The 21955-nt window shown below is 38.4% G+C and overlaps 1 protein-coding gene across 1 annotated transcript; it reads right to left on the reverse strand.

Annotated features, from left to right (window-relative positions):
* Positions 1-12461: 12461 nt before the first annotated feature.
* On the reverse strand, positions 12462-14708 carry LOC105061111 (subtilisin-like protease 4). The gene has a single exon (XM_010945069.4). The coding sequence runs from the start codon at positions 14706-14708 to the stop codon at positions 12462-12464; it is 2247 nt and encodes a 748-aa protein (XP_010943371.1).
* Positions 14709-21955: the final 7247 nt, after the last annotated feature.

Genomic DNA, 21955 nt, shown 5'->3' on the forward strand with positions numbered 1-21955 from the left:
AAAACTCCGACTCTAGCTATCCCAAGCTAGTCCACTTATTTTTCGGGTACAAGCCAACCCAATACACTCTGATTCAAGGTTTGGATTCAACCTTCCCTTGTTTTAGAATCTTTCCAAAATAAAAATAATAACTCAAACAGAGTATAACAATCAATAGCACAGTAAATACAAAAGAAGCTCCTTTAATGAGCGAATGAGACTTTAAATATACTTTACTCAAGGAGAAGAAGGCTCTTTTTGATTTTCTCAAGGTGGTTAGAGACTTGAATGTGCACTTGAGAAGTTGGTGAGCTTGATTTAAAGGCTTCTTGAATGCTTTGAGTGAGCTCTTGCTTAGGGCTGAAAAGTATGCTTGAAATCCTCTTTCAAAATCTCTCTTCTTGATGATTCCATCTTTTTATCTCTTTTATAGCTTTAAGAAATGGTGGAGAACAATCTGGGCTGAAATAGAGCCGTTAGATCACATTAAATGAGCATTAAAAGCACTTAAAATGGGTTAAAAACTAGTCGTTGTGGAACTTTCCCATCACAGGGGTCGACTCATGGGTCGACTCATGCTCATGGATCAACTCATGGGTCGACCTCTGTAGAAAAATAACAGAAAACTAACAGAAAACCAAGGTTCTGTAAATTTGGCCTAAAAACAGCAGAGGTCGACTCATGGGTCAACTCATGCCTGGGGGTCGACCCATGGGGTCGACTCACAGACAGTGCCAAGACTATGCCAGCCAAAAATTCTACGTACCAATCAGCTCATTGTGCCATGAGTCGACTCATGGGGTCGACTCAAATTTTCAAACATGGATATCTTTCAAAATACATGTCCAAAAATAATAAATTTTTATCAATGGATCACAAATCTTTTGTTCTATCACTTGATGCTTTCAAATCAGGGTTTGGTAAAATTATGATTTTACTCCTGAAAAGCAATAAGTCTTTTCTTAAGTGAAAATCATTAGTACCCCTTCAAATACTTTGTAATCATCAAAATCAATCCAAGGAGCAACAATCTCTCCCTTTTTAATGATGACAAAATACTTGAGCAAAAGCATATATATGAAACATTGAGCATGAATTTCAAAGGAATGAAATGCATCATAGGTAGTTTGAAGATAAATAGAAAATTTGCTACCAAATTAAAAATTACTTATAAGTGTATTTACTTGAAAAGAAGATTGATTCTTTGGCATGTGATACATGTGCCCATTTGCTTGTGTTGCTCATTTGCCTAACAATTTATCTATTGCTTAATAATTTAAAATTTTGCTCATTTGATTATGTGATTTTGGTATCAGAGCAGAATTTTTATTATCAGAGCAAAACAGAATTTGCCTAAGAATTTTGAAAATTTGCTCTTTGCTCATTTGAAAATATCTTATTTGCTCATTTGCTCATTTGATTATTTAATTTTGGTATCAGAGCATGCCTAAGAATTTGAAAATCTACTCATTTGCTTAACATTTTGCTCAATTTGCTTTTGATTCTTTTATCAATTTGCTTTTGATTCTTTAATTTCTCCCCCTTTTTGATAGTATCAACAAAAATTGTTTACTCCCCCTTTTCTAAATATATTTTCTCTATTTCTTTCTTTTGATGGTATTAATTTTACTAATGTTACTTTTGTTTACTCCCCCTTTTACTAATGTTACTTCTTTAGCTTCCTTCTTTATTGCTTGTTTCTTAGTTGCGAATTGTTTTACTCCCCCTGAATACAGCAAACATAAAAGATATACCAGATATCATGGATAGCATATTACAATTCATAGTATTTTAAGCATGTACATAATTGAAAGTAACTCAATTTGAAGATCATTCATTGAAAGTCAAAGAGTAGATATATATATAATCAAAAAGTGACTGATACCATATAGTTGTTCCAATACATATACCAAAATGCAAAAGTCAATCAGTCAACATCATTACATGGCTCAAAAGATAGATCCTAGAATGAAACTAAAGACAAGATGAACTACAAGGATCTAGTAGAGATCATGACTAGATGGATCAGAGTCAGATGAATCGGAGATGGGGTGAGGAGATGAAGGATCACAACCAAGGGCTCGACCTCTACCCCGTCTGCCTCTGCCACGAGTGGAGGTGCCGGCACGAGTGGGCAGGTGAGATGATCCTGAAGGCTGAGAAGCAACAGACTGAACTGCAAGGAGAGTCTGATGATATCCAGAAGGTTCAGAGCTCTCGATACAGACTATAGCAGTGCAGTGAACTGGGTGGATGCATGCTCACTAGAGCCTCTGATCTCTCTCCTCAGAAAATCAAATCCACTCTCCAAAACTCCTCTAAGTATGGCTGCCTCCGTAGATAGGTCTGAGACCTCAGTGATGCACTCCTGTGGCTGTGGATGTGCCAGAGCTAACACTTGCCCCTACAAGTCAAGTACTCTCCCAGTCAGTCTCAATATATAACCCTCAAGCTGTTGAATGCGAACTAACTGATCTGAAATCATCTGGAAGACAGTGAAGATGTGAGGGATCAAAGTCTAATCAGATATATCAGTGATGTGGATCCCTATGCAAAAGCTGAAGTGCCCCACTGTCGAGATAGTAAAGAAGCCACACGCTGAGAGATCATCTCTATCTGGTCATCAGCCAATCTGATCTCTGAGAGATGTGCTCTACTATCTGGCTGCTGGACTGGAGTGTGCCTCCTCGTAGACTCTGATGGGCCAGCCTCGGGATCTGAAACGAACTGAATATCTGGAGACGCTACCCTGATATCATGGAGAGGTGATGAAGGACCTTCTTCCTCAGCTTTGTCCTCAACCCTCTCTTCTACACCTTTAGTCCAACCACCATCAGTCCTAGTAAATCACATGTGGTGCAAAGTATGTTTGTTGATGGTGTCAGAGTGAGAAATCCTAGCTACAGCCTCCCCCTCAAAACTAACTCCAAACCTCCTGAATACCAAAGTGAGGGCCATATCGAAAGGCAGATGTGCCTTGGATCTATTCAGGGTTTCCCTCATAGCTTCTATCATTAATACTGGGAGGTTTAGGGGGTTTGGGTAATCACATGAAACATGATGCAGATGTCTCGGCCTGAGAGGAGGTCATGTCTACCACTTCTAGGGAAGAAAAGCTTTGTTACCATTTGATGTAGTATCCTCATCTCAATGGAAAGGATCTTGGCTTCTAGTTTGTTTAGGCTTCCCCAGAAGGTTCCTCCTAAAATCACATTAATTCTTCTTCCTTGACTGGGAGTTCCATGTTTGAGTATCCCTCACAGGGCAAATGAAGAATCTCTTCCAAAAGTACAGGATCTAGACAGATATCTATACCCTTAACAGTGGATGTTACTGTTCCATTGCCATAGCTCAAGTTCAGATAAAATTTCCTAACCAAATCCACATAAGTAAGTTCTTTAAGTGAGCAGTAAAATCTCCAACCTTGATTTTTGATTTTTGAACCAATGGAGAACCTCTCTTTTTCAAAAAATCTGAAATCTACATTTTTCTCGGGTTCTACCTTTCTATCAGATAAAAAAATTTTACTGGAGCTTAATGGAGACCGAGAAGAACCTGGAGCAGATGCTGAAACAGGGATGGAAGCTGATGAGGTCTGTGAAGCCTGTCTCTTCCTGCGCACGCCTTCTTCCAACTCGCGGACCGACTTCCTTCTTTGTGGGAGCTTCATTTTTGGAGCCATTTCCACCACCAGAGCAAGCAAGGGTCTTAGGAGGTCAAATGTGTGAAGAGATAGAAGGATTTTAAGGGAAGGATAGGGATTTTTGGAGGAGTGATACTCCGATTTGGAGGAGAAGGATAGGATCTAGGGCACGCTTAATCCATTCCAATCAAGGGAGGAAAAGGGGAAAAAACTTGAATCCTAAGGGTTGGTTTGAGGTGTAAGGGGTGATGGGAGAAGAATCTTGGGGGTAGGACTTGGATTTGGAGAGGAAGAAGAAGGGGACTTAAGGTTTTGGAGGGAGGAAGAAGACGGTGGAATGGGTCGGCTCAATGAATGGGATTTTAACCAAAAAGAAGAAGTCTGTGGGATTTTGGCCAAAACTACAAGTTTGCCATTGGGTCGACCCTAGGGGGTCGACTCATGGTTCACAGAAATTCAGAAAAAATGATGAACAATTTTCAAAAAATTTAAAACTTTAGGAGAAGGATATTTGCTCAATGATCAATTATGAGAATGATAATTTTAGGCTTTTAAGCCCAAGAGAAATGATGAGAATTGAGTTCAAAGAGTTTTTGACATTAACCCTTGGGATTAGAGAGACATTTAAGTAGATGGATCAAGGATTCCTAGTTCTCTCCTAATTTCACAGAATTTATCTTCACTTAGGGCCTTTGTAAAGATATCGGCTAATTATTTTTCGGTGCAAACATAGTCAAGAATTATGTCTTTATTTTGAACATGTTCTCTTATAAAATGATGCCTGATTTCAATATGTTTAGACCTAGAATGCTGAATTGGATTTTTAGTAAGATTTATGGCACTAGTGTTATCACATCTTATGAAAGTTTCATTAAGTTTGATACCAAAATCTTCGAGTTGTTGCTTAATCCACAAGATTTGAGCACAACAACTTCCGGCTGCAATGTATTCGGCCTCGACCGTAGACAGTGCTACCGAATTTTATTTCTTGCTAAACCAGGAGATTAGGTTAACTCCAAAAAATTGGCAAGTTCCACTAGTGCTTTTTCTATCTAATCTACATCCAGCAAAATCAGCATCAGAATATCCTATTAAATCAATTAATGAGTCCTTAGAGTACCATAATCCTAGAGTTTGAGTATCATTCAAATATCTAAGGATTCTTTTAACAGCATTCAAGTGAGATTCTTTAGGATTAGATTGAAATCAAGCACAAAGACAGACACTAAACATGATATCAGGTCTACTTACAGTTAAATATAGTAGAGAGCCAATCATACCTCTATAATATTTTAAGTCTACACTTTTACCTTCTTCATCCTTGTCAAGCTTACATGAAGGGCTCATGGGTGTGCCAATTGCTTTGGAGTTCTCCATTCCAAATCTTTTGAGTAATTCTCTTGTGTACTTGCTTTGGGTGATGGAGATTTTTTCTTTTGTTTGTTTGATTTGGAGTCTGAGGAAGAATGTAAGTTCTCCCATCATGCTCATCTCAACTTTTCCTGCATGAGCTTTGCAAAATCTTGACAGAGAGATTCATTAGTAGACCCAAAGATAATGTCATCAACATATATTTGTATAACTAATATATCATCTTGATTTCTTTTAATAAAAAGGGTTGTGTCTACATTGCCTCTTGAAAAATCATTAACGAGTAAAAATTTGCTTAGCCTTTCATACCAAGCCCTGGGTGCTTGTTTCAAACCATATAGAGCTTTATTTAATTTAAAAATATGATTAGGAAAAGCATGATTTTCAAAACCTGGGGGTTGTTCTACATAGACTTCTTCAGCAATGTATCCATTCAAAAATGCACTTTTGACATCCATTTGAAATAATTTAAATTTCATAAAGCAAGCATATGCAAGTAGAAGTCTAATTGCCTCTAGTCTAGCAACAGATGTAAAGGTCTCATCAAAATCAATTCTTTCTTCTTGATTATAACCTTTAGCAATCAATCTTGCTTTATTTCTTATTACATTTCTATGTTCATCTAATTTATTCCTAAAAACTCATTTTGTGCTAATTATTGAATAATTTTTAGGTCTTGATACTAAAGTCCATACATTATTTCTTTCAAATTGATTAAGTTCCTCTTGCATTGCATTAATCCAGTTATAATCTTTTTCAGCTTCTTCAATGGTTTTAGGTTCAAGATGAGAGACAAAAGCACAATGATTGAATGCATCTTTAAGTGAAGAACGAGTTCTTACCCCATGCATAGGATCACCAATAATTAGCTCCTTAGGGTGATTGTGAACATACCTCCATTCTTTGGGTAGGTCATTTGTACCTTGAGGTTGTTCTTCATCTCTCTCATCCTGTTTGTCTTCTTGTTCCTCATCATCTTGAATTGTTGAATCTTTCAGAGTGATCTCCTTCATTCCTTCTATAAGGGGATCTGCATCATCAACACCTTCATTTTTTCTTGAAGAAAGATCGTTAGTTTCATCAAAGACAACATGTATTGACTCCTCTACTACTAAGGTTCTTTTGTTAAAAACTCTAAAAGCTTTACTAGAGGAGGAGTAACCAAGAAAGATTGCTTCATCGGATTTTGCATCAAATTTTTTAAATCTTTCTTTACCATTATTTAATACAAAACATCGGCAATCAAAAACATAAAAATATGCAATATTAGGTTTTCTTCCTTTCCAAAGCTCATAGGGGGTTTTCTTTAAAATTTGTCTAATCAAAATATGATTTAAAATATAACATGCTGTGTTAATAGCTTCCGCCCAAAAGTATCTTGGAAGGTTGCTTTCATATAGCATGGTACGGGCCATTTCTTCTAGATTTCTATTTTTTCTTTCTACTATCCTATTTTGTTGGGGTGTCCTAGGTGCTGAAAAATTGTGACCTATTCCTTTTTCATCATAAAATTTTTTAAATTCTTGATTTTCAAATTTGATTCCATGATCACTTCGAATATTTTGAATTGAAAATCCTTTCTCATTAGTGACTTTTCGGTAAAATTTAGAGAAAACTTGAAAAGTTTCATCTTTGTGTGCCAAAAAGAAAATCCATGTAAAACAAGAGAAATCATCAATAATTATAAAATCATATCGTTTTCCTCCTAGACTAGTAGTTCTAGTAGGTCCAAATAAATCCATGTGCAATAGCTCTAAAGGTCTAGAAGTTGAAACAATATTTTTAGATTTAAATGAAACTCTTGTTTGTTTATCTAGTTGGCATGCATCACAGATTCTATCATTTTCAAAATTCAATTTTGATAAACCAAGAACCAATTCCTTCTTAATGAGTTTTGAAAGTGAATGCATACTAATATGTGCAAGCCTACGATGCCAAAGCCAACTAGTCTCATTAATCTTGGCATTCAAAGATACTAGGCATTGCATGTTTATCCTGGATAGATCATTCAAATCTACTATATAAATATTACCATGTCTATGTCCAACAAATTTAATGCCATCATTAATAGGACTAGTTACAATGCAAACAGAAGATTCAAAAATAACTTTATATCCTTTATCGCAAAATTGACTAATGCTTAGTAAATTATGCTTTAAACCATCTACTAACAAAATATTTTCAATATATTTGGAGGGAGTGATATCAATGTTACCTATACCGATGATCTTTCCTTTACCATTGTCTCCAAAGGTGACCATCCCTCCATTCTTAGCATCAAGTGTGATGAATTGGGATTCATCATCAGTCATGTATCTCGAGCATCCGCTATCAAGATATCATTTTCTGTTTCTTCCTTGGGATGCTAGACACACCTGCAGGCAAAAGTCAAGTTTTTGTTTTAGGTACCCAAGCTTTCTTGGATCCTTTTTGGTTAGTCATAATGGTTCCTTTTGGAACCCATATTTTCTTTACATTTGAGTTTACAGATTTGTTAGAGAAGCAAGTGTATGACTTGTGTCCTACTCTACCACATTTAAAGCAAGTAATATTAGAAAACTTGTTACTTGAAGAGTTTACATAGATATTTTTCAGATACTTTTGTTTCTTCAAGGGGTTATAGCCAAGTCCAGCCTTATCATACATGGCCTTTTGACTTTCAAGAATCATATTAAGTTTATTAGAACTCAAGGTGAATTTTTCAACTATTGGTTTTAGCTTGACAATTTCATTCTTTAAATTTTGATTTTCTTGAAACAGAGTAGATTTCTCAATTAAAATGCTTTCATTTTGTTTCAGTAAAGATTGATTTTTTGATTTTAGATCTTTGTTCTTTATCCCTAGTTTCTTTAGTTCATCAATTAAATCATAAAAAGCTTCATGAAGTTCTAAAATGTAAAGTCACTAGGAGTTTCAAAATTTACCTCATTTTTATGTGCCATAAGGCACAATTAGCTTGTTCAGTTGAGTCTTCCTCTTCGGAGCTTGAGTCATCACTCCCACTCCAAGTGGCCATCATGGCCTTCTTCTTGTACTTCTTGGGACCCTTCTTCATTTGTGGGCATTCGGACTTGAAGTGTCCCGGTTTCTTGCATTCATAGCAGATAAGGGGTTGGTCTTTATTCTTTTCTTTGCTCTGTTCTCCTTTTGTGAGTGGCCTCTTCCTCGTTCCTTGTTTCTTTTTTCTCAAAAACTTCTTGAACCTTCGGGTAATGAGTGCCATCTCTTCATCCTGCTCTTCATTTTCGGTGTCATCAGTTTCTTCATCTGGTTGAGCTGTGGATTTGAGGGCGATTGTTCTCTTCTTTTTGACTTCTTCCTTTGGATATTATTTCATGCTCAGCTCATGTGCCATCAATGATCCAAGAAGCTCTTCCAAGAGTAGAATGTTCAAATCTTTGGCTTCTTGGATGGCGGTCACTTTGGCTTCCCAAGTTCTTGGTAAGGACCTGAGAATCTTTCTTACAAGCTCACTATTAGAATAGGACTTACCAAGACTCTTTAAATCATTTATAATATCAGTAAAGTGAGTAAACATTTCAGTTATAGACTCATCATGCTCCATTTTAAACAATTCATATTTATGTACGAGCATGTTAATTTTGGACTCCTTTACTTGATTAGTTCCTTCATGGGTTACTTCTAATCTATCCCATATTTTTTAGCAGACAAGCAAGTTGAAATGCGATTAAATTCATTTACATCAAGAGCACAATACAAGACATTCATAGCTTTAGCATTTAGTTGGGCCATTTTCTTATCAACCTCATCCCACTCTTTTTCGGGTTTGGCTGATTCCACACCATCAATAATTTTAGTGGGTGTGTGAGGGCCATTTACTATGATACTCCACATATCATAGTCGAGTGCTTGAATGAAGATTTTCATCCGAGCTTTTCAATAGGTATAGTTGGACCCATTGAAAAGTAGAGGTCGGTTAGTGGACTGCCCCTCGGCTAGAGAAGTGCCAACTTGAGTTGCCATAGATCTTTAGCTCTTTGATTGGTTAGATCAAAGTAGGGCTAGAGCACCGGGCTCTGATACCACTTGTTGCCCAGCTATGCAACCCAAGAGGGAGGGTGAATTGGGTTTCTAAAAATTTTAAACTTAACTTATGTCTTATGAAAGATGTTTAACAATAGCTAAATAAATAGGGAGAGTATAGTTGATTCAAGGCTAATGATTAAAAGCAAGAATGCAAAAGAATAAAGAAGTTCTAAAGAAGAGCAATTAGGCACAACACAAACAAAAGATTTATAGTGGTTCGGTGCCAACCTTGCACCTACATCCACTCTCCAAGCTCCGACTTAAAATTTCAATCCACTAACTTGTATTCAACCTGAATACACTCGTCAGAAACTCCGACTCTAGCTATCCCAAGCTAGTCCACTTATTTTCCGGGTACAAGCCAACCCAATACACTCCGATTCAAGGTTCGGATCAACCTTCCCTTATTTTGAAATCCTTCCAAAACAAAAACAATAACTCAAACAGAGTATAACAATCAATAGCACAGTAAATACAAAAGAAGCTCCTTTAATGAGCGAATGAGACTTTAATTACACTTTACTCAAGGAGAAGAAGGCTCTTTTTGATTTTCTCAAAGTGGTTGGAGACTTGAATGTGCACTTGAGGAGTTGGTGAGCTTGAATTAAAGGCTTCTTGAATGCTTTGAGTGAGCTCTTGCTTAGGGCTGAAAAGTATGCTTGAAATCTTCTTTTCAAAAATCTCTCTTCTTGATGATTCCCACCTTTTTGTCCCTTTTATAGCTTTAAGAAATGGTGGAGAACAATCTGGACTGAAATAGAGCCGTTAGACCACATTAAATAAGCATTAAAAGCACTTAAAACGGGTTAAAAACTAGCTGTTGCAGAACTTTCCCATCACAGGGGTCGACTCATGGGTCGACTCATGCTCATGGGTCGACTCATGGGTCGACCTCTGTGGAAAAACAACAGAAAACCAAGGTTCTGTAAATTTGGCCTAAAAACAGCAGAGGTCGACTCATGGGTCGACTCATGCCTGGGGGTCGACCCATGGGGTCGACTCACAGACAGTGCCAAGACTGTGCCAGCCAAAAATTCTACGTGCCAATCAGCTCATTGTGCCATGAGTCGACTCATGGGGTTGACTCAAATTTTCAAACATGGATATCTTTCAAAATACATGTCCAAAAATAATAAAATTTTCACCAATGGATCACAAATCTTTTGTTCTATCACTTGATGCTTTCAAATCAGGGTTTGATAAAATTATGATTTTGTCCCTGAAAAGCAATGTCTTTTTTTAAGCGAAAATCATTAGTATCCCTTCAAATGCTTTATAATCATCAAAATTAATCCAAGGAGCAACATATTTCAAATAGGTCTTAGGATTACACCTAAATTCAGTTTATATACTTTGTTCAATTATATAGATGGCTTACCTGCTGGCAGTTTTAGGAATATAGATTTAAGAAGAGATAGCTCACTCCCAAGAGGTAGCTTTAGTTCACATATTTATTGTAAGGTAGGGCTTAAAACGTCCATGTTTGACAGAGGAGTCTCAAACGAAGCCCTAGATTGTTGAAAGGGAATTATTATCTTCTAGTTTGCCACCGTAGACAAGCCTCCTTTCTCTGGCAGCATACCAAGCATAAAATTACAGCAAAGAAAATGACAAGACTCTATAAGAATCTAATAAACACCTTTAAGTCATGTAAAACCATCTAATCCTATGCTACAACAAGGATTACAAACATAAGCACTATTTGAATTTATGCAGCCCAACGTGTCAAGTTCTCGCTACCCTAGAATTGTAACAACCTTCTTAGCTCTTCAATTTGTAACTGATACTTTTTCAATCATTCGCTACATTTACGGCATGGTCTATCATTACCTTTCATGGCCTTCCTCAAATATCATATATTTAAAGAAACAAGACTGTCAACAACCTCGACCTCATCCTTCCAGATAGTACAGAGTTATACTGGACAAATAGAAAGAACAATAGTTTCTTACAGCTATAAGCGCCTATCTGTCTTGGTGTAATACCCATTTAAATGACAATTCCATGCATGTAGTCCACCTTCGATGTTAAAACATCATCTCCATTATCCTTGGCTTCTAATTATCTGCTCATCCATTGAAACGATGATCCAAAAATTTATCTAAACATTTAATTAGTTGATGTTTAATATTTTCGTTGTTAGTCTAGTTGATAAAGTGAATATCTATAATACTAGATTTATAATTCCATGATGTAATGGCTCTATCATGTTTTCCTTTTTATATATATATATATATAATAATGTTCCGCTACATCACGGGTCATCCATAACATTAGAGATCTTTTAGGTTAGGGGCAAACCTTGCCATGTTGTTTCTCTGCAATAACTTCTATTCAAGCGAGTACGCAACCGGTCCATCAGCCAAGAAACACATTGAAACCGATCCTTGGGGAGTCCTTTGGAATTCTTTCAACCTTTGTTCATTGGATTCCCCCCTAACCGGCCGGCTTTTATCAAAATTAATTCTGGTGCAAGCTTCATCATGCTGAGGAGACCAAGGACAAATCCTAATGGCTGGTGCGAGTCCTTTCTCTACTACGCTGCCAGTGAGGGACTTCATACTACCCCGTTCCAGTTTGGTAGAACTGACACTTGATGGGATTGACCGGTAAATTGTAGGTTGGACCCATGCTGATAGCGTTTCTGCGCATCGTTTGCTCCGGAAGATACAACGTGCGGGCTCTGCCTCACCTTCATTCTCCCGTAGACACGTCTTCCACGAATGCAATTTGGCGAATTTAGCTACCTCTTTTCACTGACTATTCTGGGACTAGCTGCTTCCTTGTTGATCTTTTGTTTTGAATCATCCAAGCTAAACTTAGCTGCTTGTTTCCTCCTCTAGAGACTTTCCCTTGTTTGGACCAAGGAAAAAGCACAAAAAAAAGAAAAGAAAAGAAAAACCATATTTCATCAACTTCAAATTCTACCAGTCTAATACGAATGATGGTGAGCATGAAGCGGACTCCGCTTTTACTATAATTTTTAAACAATTGAAAACCATGTTGCTTCAGTCTTCACTAAAGAATCAGGATCCTTCGTGATGCATGCTTTGCATCACAGAAAATTGAGAAGCTCTGTAGATAGCTGCCATACCATCTGATTGCATAGATGGACAGCTGTCAAACATCCAAAAGCTCTATGCTGTACATTGCCTGCAACGCAAAATGACCACCGCAGCTTATTATTTAAGGGCCATCCATCTCCATGATTAGATGATGTGATGGTGTGCACCGAAAAGATCTAAACTTGAAAGCATGCATATTTTTGAAAATAATTTGAAAAATCAACGTAGATAACATTTATTTATTTATTAGCATAACATGAGAAGCATAATTTCTTTTCCGTCTGCACATATAGGGTACTTCCAAGTGCCAATTACACGTGCGTGTTCGAACCGTAAGCGGTGGCCAAGCCGGTACCTCATGCGAAGGTGACTAAGATGGGACTTCTCACAGCGTGGTTGTTCGAAACCCATGAAAGCTGTCCTTGCCGGAACTGACCACGTGCTGGAGAGGGGTTTCTGGCTCTAAACCGGATACGATAGCTCTGCTTCTCACCCACATTAGAGAAAAACAACTGATTAGGAGAAACATCGACTGCTGCACCACTAGGCTCATTAATCTGCACCGAGTAAACCGAGTTGGCCTCTCCTACATTCGTCACCGTCCTGCTAATGATCTTTGTTCCACCGGATCCTAGAGTCAGCGAGATAGAGGGGTAGTTCAGTTGCTCTGCAGTCAATTGGAAGTGAGTAAAACAATTGATGCGACGCTGGGCGATCATGGTGACTTGTGCATCTGAAAATCCTGTGCCACAAAGATACGCGATATACTCGCTTTCATCGATGTCGTAAACAAGGCCTGGATCTGCTGCCGCTGAAGGATTAATATGCCCAGCACCCATAGCGTAGTAAGTGCTAGCAGGGTTAGTATCAGGGTATTGGTCAGTGATAAAATTCCCATCAAAATCTAGTGTGTATGCCGTCGTCATGATCGCTGACTTGATCGCAGCTGGTGTCCATTGTGGATGGATCTTCTTGAGTAAAGAAACAATCCCGGAGACATGCGGTGTTGCCATGGATGTGCCACTGAGAAAATTGAAAGTGTTGGCGTTGGGCCATGCAGCAAGAATACTCACCCCTGGTGCGACGATATCTGGTTTGATAATGCCGTGGTTCACCAAGCTCGGGCCTCTCGAGGAGAAGGTGGCAACAGCCGGATTCCGGTGGACTCCGAAGAGCGTTCCTTTGAATTCAATGGTTGCGGTTGGTGTGGGTGTTGAACCAATGTAATTTAGAATCCTCTGAGTGCTGCGAGAGTCCACGTGGACAGCCGGAAGGACATGGGTTTCTGCTGTGGTGGTGAGCGCTTGGAGCTGATCGTTCACAACGATCATGGCGGCTCCTCCGGCAGCTTTAACTACCTGGCCCATGGCAACGTTTCCCCCAATTGCTTTTCCCCAACACAAGACAATCATACCTCTGACGTTGAGCCCATTCAGTGTTCTGCACTCCCTGTAGTCCTGAATGCCACTGGCTCCCGGATGCACAATTCGCATTTGGTTGAGGAGCCCACTTGGTTGGTAAGCAGATTCGCCATTCAATTCCGTGCCATCCCCAAGCTTCACCGTGGCTCGGATTCTTCGATCCGTTGTGCTCGCCCCGACGGTCAGGACCCAGGGGGCATCGTTGGCGATGACGCTCTCCTGCGGGCCCGAGTTACCGGCAGCAGCGCAAGGGACTATTCCACGCTGGATTGCTGCAAAAGAGCCCAGGTTGACACCTGCTGCATGGAGCTGGAGAGAAACTAAGCCCAGGGACATTTGCAGCACATCGACGCCATCGGCGATGGCTTGGTTTATGCCGGCAAGGATATCACTCTGCGAGCCAACATTATTGAACAACACCTTGTAAACGGCTATGTGAGCTCGTGGTGCAATGCCCACCGCATTGCCCGAGGCTTGGCCGAGGACATTGGCATTGGCGACCAAGCTCCCTGCCACCGTGCTCGCGACATGGGTGCCATGCCCGATGTCATCCAACGGCAAGGGGTTGGCTCCTCCGTTAAATCCCATGGCCCCGATGAGCTTATTGTTGCAGATCCCTTGGCGAAAATAACACCTACCCCTCCACTTTAGCGGCGGGGCTGGCATTCCGTTGTCTTGGAACGAAGGGTGGGTGGGGTGAATCCCGGAGTCGATCACCCCGACGATCACGCCTTCGCCGTAACTGGAGTTCCCCCAGAGGCTCTGCCACCCATTTAGACCCAGCAAGCTCGGCGTGTACGTCGTGAACAGCTCGAACTGCTGGTCGGGGTATGCGTGCACGAACCCGTCCATGTCTTCCATGGCACGGACTTCCTCAGGGGTTAGCCTCGCGGCGAATCCACTCATGACGTGGGTGTAGGAGTAGACCAACCGCGGCTCGCCAGTTTCGAGGTGGGTGGAGGGGAGGAAGGACTTGTACCAGTTTTCCTGCTCTTCCGCAGAGAGGAGGTCGGTGCCATCGGGCTTTACTACATGGACAATGTAGATTGGAACCTTGCTAGTAGTGCTGTCTCTCGGCTCATCCACTATGGGCAAGAGCTGGCCGTGGCTGAAGAGAATAGAGGGGTCAAACATGAAGAGGATGGCCAGGAGGAAGAAGGGGATCTGATTAGGCTTGGCCATTAGAAATCGATTGGTGAGTACAACGAGCGGTGGGGATGGTGTTTACTTATAGGATCTGGGAACCCTACGTGGTGCATTGCACGCATGTGCGCTGCACTTGCTTTGGAGAGCATGGGGAGAGATGACTTAATCATGGAGGATCACGTGATCCTTCGCGAGGGTAAGGGACAAGCCCGTTAGTTGGGAAACTACGTAGAAATGGACACTTGGTTAGGGCCCGTGGGCCAGGATTCCAGTAGGCATCAGTCCTAATCCAAGTTTTTAATACTCTTTTTGAGGTTTGATGGGGTTGAGCTATTTATTTAGTTCCGGAAACATGCTAACCGTTTGGACGGTTGGGAAAGGATTGGGGCGGAACTGGACATGCTCCTGCTTTGGATTCCCACCCAAATATGGTTCCATATGCAAACGGGGACAGAATTATCGTGAAACAAATTAATCAAGGTATCAATTATGGTAGAATCCAAGGAGATCTTTGGGCCACAATTATTGAAATAAGGATATCTCTAGTGCAAATAATAAAATGATATGATGCTCAATATGTACATATCATACCTAAGTGATTTTTTTCGAGGATCATGTCCCCTCACTAAAAATTATTTCCCGTCGTAAGAAACATTTTGGCTGGTATATTGCAATCACAGGTTATTGCAGATATCTCTCTCGCAATCATTTTCGATCATTTATAGTCCTTATGAGATTAACTGCCGTCGTTAATGTATAGCAAATGAGGAAAATTGATGAGGATTTTCTTTTTTGACAACAAGATATTTATCATAAATGAAATCAACGGTCATAAGTAAAGAATTAATAAATGAGGAAGTATATTTTTTTATGAGAATAATACGTTGATCAAAAATACTAATTTGTGAGCGATTGATTTATTTGTGATTTTTACCAACTATATTTTGCCTGTTGCAAATAATTTAAAAGCCATTAGCATTCTATTACAAAATAACACTACAAAAAATCTGATTATTAAAAATAATTAATTACTGTCACTTATAATTATTTTACCGTCACTAATTATTAGTCGGAACAATCCTAATCGCTAATTACATTTATTAGCGATGAATTTTTTAATCGTTGCTAATAGAGACTATTAGCAATGACATTTGCGACGGCTAATTTCCGTCGCTATTTATTTTTTTTAAATCAAATTTTTTAAAAAAATTTAAAAAAATAGCAACAACTTTTTTGTCGCTAATGCAGTCGCTAATACTTATTAGCGACGGCTAAAGCCGTCGCTATTACCGTCGATAATAGTTAATTTTATTTTTTTAAAAAAATTATAATAATATTTTTTAAAATCTGTTTTAATTAATCATAATCAATTATGATTCCTAATATCTGTTATACTTAAAATCCAAAAATAATATGACAATCGTAAATAAAAAACTAATTATATTATAATATAATTTTACAAGCAATATCAAAAAAATAATACATCAAGATAAAAAAAAATCAGATCTGATCCTCCTCCTCGTCCTCCTGTTCCTTTCTAGCAGCTAGTAGATGAGAGCTGCATGCACTACAACAAAAAGGGCGTTTAGCGACCATTTTTTGCCGACGCTTTCCAAAAAGGACGTTTAGCGACTATTTTTTGCCGACGTTTTTGAAAAGCGTCGGCAAGTTGCGCTGACCTGCTGACGCTTTTAAAAAGCGTCGTCGTTTAACGACGCTTAAAAGCGTCGTAAAATTATAGCATGGTCAACGCCGACGCTTTTAGCAAAAGCGTCGTTAAATAAAGCAAATGCCGACGCTTTTTTACGCCACGAAGTAACAACGCTAAAAAGCGTCGTTAGGTTCATTTAATAATCCCCCGTGTCCTAATCTATCTACCGCCGTCCCTTTCCATCCTTTCCTCCGCCGACTCCATCTCTGCCGCCGGTAGCGCACCCGTCGTCCACGCCACACCCGCCATCCACGCCGCACCGCCGTCCGCCGTTCTCATTGCCTTCAAAGAAGGGGAAGTCGAGGAGCAGCAAGGCGGGGCTTATTTTTCCCGTCGGGAGGATCTCCCGCTTCCTCAAGAAGGGCAAGTGCGCGGACCGCGTGAGCGCCGGCGCTCCGGTCTTCCTCGCTGCCGTCCTCGAGTACCTCTCCTCCGAGGTTGGTCCTTCTCCTCTCTTTTTCTCTTCGTCATTTAAATTTTTGAGGTAGGTGTCAATGCCGTTTGTATCGTGAGGGAGGATTGGAATACGGTGGGGTGGCGAAGACAGTTCGACCGGGTTGTTTCAGTGGCAACAATGATGATTGCAGTGGTTCTTTGACAGCTCTATCTTTGACCCATTTTTTGATTTAATTGTAGGCGTGCCTTTGCTCAGGTAGCATTTATCATGCTTGTGAGGGCTGGAAAGCCAATTCGAAACTTCATGTTGTTGGAATCCCGTAAATTGATCAAATGAAAACTTCATGTTCTGTCATGCATAATCTGTGCTCGGTGCATCATGTGCTTGTTGTGTGCATGAGAAAAGTTAAAGCAGTAATCAGTAATGGTATATCCAATACTGTCAATATTTTATTCTCCAGTTTAAAATAACTTGGCATTGTAGATGCTACTAGTCTGGCAGTCTCCCATAATCACTCCATGCTAGAACTCCAACGACCAGTTAGTTTTAGTACAGAAGCCTCCGTCTCTCCTTGCTGATATTTTTGAGACCTTAGGATATGTGGTGGAGGGCTACCCTCTTGTGTAGCCTATTGCATGATGCATACAGCCCTCTTCTACCGAAGGTTTTTTTCTAATTGTTATCCTTTGATTTCCAGCACTATAACCAGCATTTTGGATTTCACTGTCAAAATATGCTGTCGGATCAGTAGAGTTATTACTTTCGGACACTCACCAGTAAATCCTTTTCTTAAATTGAATGCATTCACCAGCACTTTCTCCATGTGCATGGAAATTGTCTGAACCATCAGTTTTTCTTTGGCATAAAGGTAACCTGATCTTGAGTGGAGTGACTTCTGTTTTCTGTTAGATGGAAGGCAACTTTTAGATCAAATAGCTTTTTCTATTAAATTTTGAATTAATTCTAATATAAATTTTAGCGAGCATTGATAGTGCTCTGGTCAACCAGTCCATAGTTTCAGTTAACAAAGTTTAAGCGGACTGCTAGTTTATAAATTAAATCAAATAAATCCCAAATGATGACAGCCCTGGCCCATTTTTTGACAGCTCTATCTTTGACCATGCCCATACAAATATTTCCTTCAGCACCCAATTCACTCATAATAACCATCCTCAAAAAGTGAAAGTTAGCAGAGAAATAGATTTTCTCTTTTCCATTCGCTAAATTCAAATCTCAGAACAAGCGATAAACGCAACAAAATATAAAAATAAAAATAAAAAAAAGGTAAAAAGAAGAAGAAATTAAAATCCATGCTAAGTAGATTTTCATGGATGTTTTTATGATGGTTGTGAATTTCATGCCAGGCAATATTAATTATGAATTAATTTTAAAAAAAATTACATTGCATAGAAACATAGACCCGTCTTTTGATTAATGTACATATTCTATTATATCCGTACATTTATTTATTTTTGTACGGATAAAAGAATTATGTACATTGATCAATTGATTGTCTAGTATGGACAGTTTGGAAAATGTGAGTAATTCTATAGGTCATTACCATAATCAAATGGTATGCTGAGGGTTCGAAAAAAATTTCGGATGGTATTTTCCTTTTGTTCTTCCTATACGGAAGAACTAAGGGAAAATGCTGTCGAAATTTTTTTCGGCTCTTGTTGCATATCATTTGATTTCTGTAATTGACCTATAGAATTAATGCATTTTCTGAATGGGATAGGACCTTCTTTACCTATTAGTTGATGATAGCAAGCATTTACTATATAAACTTTATCTAGCTGTTATTTTTTTGGATTTTATGAAATGACTGATATTTTTTACTCATTACATTAATATAGATTGTATAATTTTTTTTATTTTTAGATAAATTGCAAGTTCGGTCATTTTTATCCTACAATGGATAAAAGTTGGATAAATAAACCAAGGAACAGTAAAGAATATTTAGATGGAGTTCATGACTTCATTAAATTTGGTATGGAGAAAAGTAGTTTGAATGGAAAGATTTTATGTCCATGTCGGAAATGTGTAAATAGTTCTTCTTTAGATCCACAAAATGTTGAAGAACATTTGGTATGGAATGGTTTTTTAAGAGGTTATACTGACTGGATTTTTCATGGAGAATCTATGTTGCCATCATCATGTAACCAACCCCTGACTCATTTTGGATCCACTAGCCTACAAGACAATTCTGCAAGAGATGATGATATAAGGGGTTTGATCACAGATGCTTTTGGATTTGGTGTTCAAAATTTAGGAGAATCCAGTAGTATACAAGAAACAGTTGGGATGTTTGATGGATGTACGCATACGGAACGTATGCATGTTGAGGAGCCTATACATACATCTAATGATGAGACAGCTCATTATCACACCTTAATGAAAGATGCAGACGAAGAATTATATCCGGATTGTACAAAATTTTCTAAGATTTTTTTTCTTGTACATTTATTTCATATAAAATATTTGAATGGATGGTCTGGAAAGAGTTTTACCATGCTGCTCAAGTTATTAAAGGATGCATTTCCAGAAAGCACTCATTTACCACCATCGTATTATGAAGCCAAGAAAGTAGTAAAGGAATTGGATCTTAGATACAAAAAGATTCATAGTTGTCCGAAAGATTGTATGTTATATCGGGGTGAAAACGCTAATCAAGAGTCATGCAATGTATGTGGATCTTCAAGATGGATAACACAAAAAGAAGATCGAGACGATGTACTGAATGAATTGGATGCAACGCAGAGTAAAAAGAAACCGGCCAAGGTATTGCATTACTTTCCTCTTATACCTAGATTGAAAAAGATTTATGCATCATCAAAAACAGCTTCATCAATGAGATGGCATGATGAAGGACGTACAAAGGATGGAATGTTGAGACATCCAGCAGATAGTCTTCAATGGAAAGCATTTAATGATAGGCATCCTGATTTTGCCTCTGATGTTCGCAGTGTTAGGTTTGGCTTAGCTTCTGATGGCTTCAATCCATTTCGGACCCTGAGTTCTACCTACAGCACTTGACCAGTCGTTTTGATACCTTACAATTTGTCACCGTGGATGTGCATGAAACAATCATCACTTATCTTGTCAATGGTTATTCCAGGAGATAAGGGTCCAGGCAATAATATTGATATTTTTCTACAGCCTTTGATAGAGGAATTGAAACAGTTGTGGGAGGGTGTTGATGCATTTGATGCTTCCAACGGTCAAACATTTAAACTACGGGCAGTTTTGTTATGGACTATTAATGATTTTCCAGCATATGCCAATTTATCTGGCTGAAGTACAAAGAGACGGGTCGCATGTCCTTGTTGTGGAGATTCAACACATTCAATTTGGTTAAAACATGGAGGTAAATTTTGTTACATGGGACATCGTCGATGGTTGGAAGCAAATCATCCATTTCGATTTTAGAAAGATTTGTTTGATGGTACTATAGAATTGGGATGTGCTCCTATTCCACCTTCTGGAACTGATGTTCATAGACAAATGGATGGCATCAATTACAGCTATGGTAAGCACTCAAAGTCCTCTAAAAAAAGAGGAAGGGATGATGTTGAAAGCTCAGTGCACGAAGGGTTACCAGAGGAAGTCAGTATCAGTACTATAGATGCAGAGGTGTTTCAAGATCCAGACAATTATTTCGAGGATGAAAATGAGGAAGACACACAGATAGCATCTACACAACAGCCCAGTAAACATTTATGGAAAAAATGAAGTATCTTTTTTGACTTACCTTATTGGAAACATAATCTTATTCGGCACAATCTTGATGTCATGCATATAGAGAAGAATGTTTGCGATAATTTACTTGGAACATTTTTAAACCTTGATGGAAAGAGCAAAGATAACATGAAGGCACGTCTAGATTTAAAAAAAATGGATATCCGATAGGAACTTCATCCTAAAATGCTTGCTAATGTTAGAATTTATGTGCCTCCTGCATGTTACACAATGTCTGCTCGAGAAAAGGATAATTTTTTGGGAGTTTTGAAAAGTATCAAGGTACCTGATGGATATACATCAAATATTTCACGATGTGTGCATCTAAAGGATCAAAAACTTTCAAATCTTAAAAGTCATGATGGTCACATATTGATGCAAGATATTTTTCCAATAGCTTTAAGATCGTCATTGCCGAAACAAGTTGTTATAATTGTACTTCGATTATCGTCATTCTTTAAGGCATTATGTTCCAAAGTTATTGATCTTCGAAAACTTGATCAGTTAGAATCCGATATTGCAATTACACTTTGCCAGATGGAAAAGATTGTTCCTCCTGGATTTTTCACTATTATGGTACATCTGCTCATTCACCTAGCTTCAGAAGTTAAAGTTGGTGGACCGGTATATTATAGATGGATGTATCCTATTGAGAGGTATTATTGCAAACCTTAAATTTTTTGATAATTTTATTAGAAACAACAGCATACTGATATTTTAATAAATATTTAATTCTTGAAGATATCTTGTGCGTCTTAAAGATTATGTGCAAAATAGAGCCTATCCCAAAGGCTCGATTGCTGAAGCATATATTGTGGATGAATGTTTGACATTTTGTTCAAGATATCTTCAAGGTGTAGAGACTATTTTTAGTCAACCTCAACAGCATAATGACTTTGTGGAGAATGCAGAACTGTATAAGTTCTTAACTGCTGGAAAATTCTTAGGAAGAACTGAAAATATTGTACTTGATCAAAAATCTTTAGCACAAGCACATCGTTATGTGTTACTTCATAGTGACATAATATCTGACCATTGCAGGTTAGTATATTTAAGGAATGATATCAAAATTTAAATTTTATATTAGATATAATGTTCTAAATGATATATTTATATTTTATGCAGTAAATTTTTAATTTATCAAAGACGAGCCAATCATAACATTCGTCCTAATGCAAGGATTGAACAGCGATGGTTGGTCGAGTTATTCCCTATGTGGCTTTCGAATCAGGTGTGATTTATATTTAATTATGGGATATATTAATTTTTGATACATATTTAATATCAGATAACTCAACAGCACTTCGTCATATCACTTTTTTTTAGGTATCAAAGATGATGGAGACAAATAATTCAGATGAACTAATAGCTCTTGCTCGAGGACCTAACAAGATTGTGAATAGATATAACAGTTTCATAATTAATGGCTTTAAATTT

The sequence above is a fragment of the Elaeis guineensis genome, chromosome 11 (genome assembly GCF_000442705.2).
Source record: "Elaeis guineensis isolate ETL-2024a chromosome 11, EG11, whole genome shotgun sequence".
Lineage (NCBI taxonomy): Eukaryota > Viridiplantae > Streptophyta > Magnoliopsida > Arecales > Arecaceae > Elaeis > Elaeis guineensis.

Coding starts and splice junctions, on each gene's coding strand:
- LOC105061111 (XM_010945069.4), bottom strand. CDS start 14,708: ATGGCCAAGCCTAATCAGATCCCCTTCTTCCTCCTGGCCATCCTCTTC.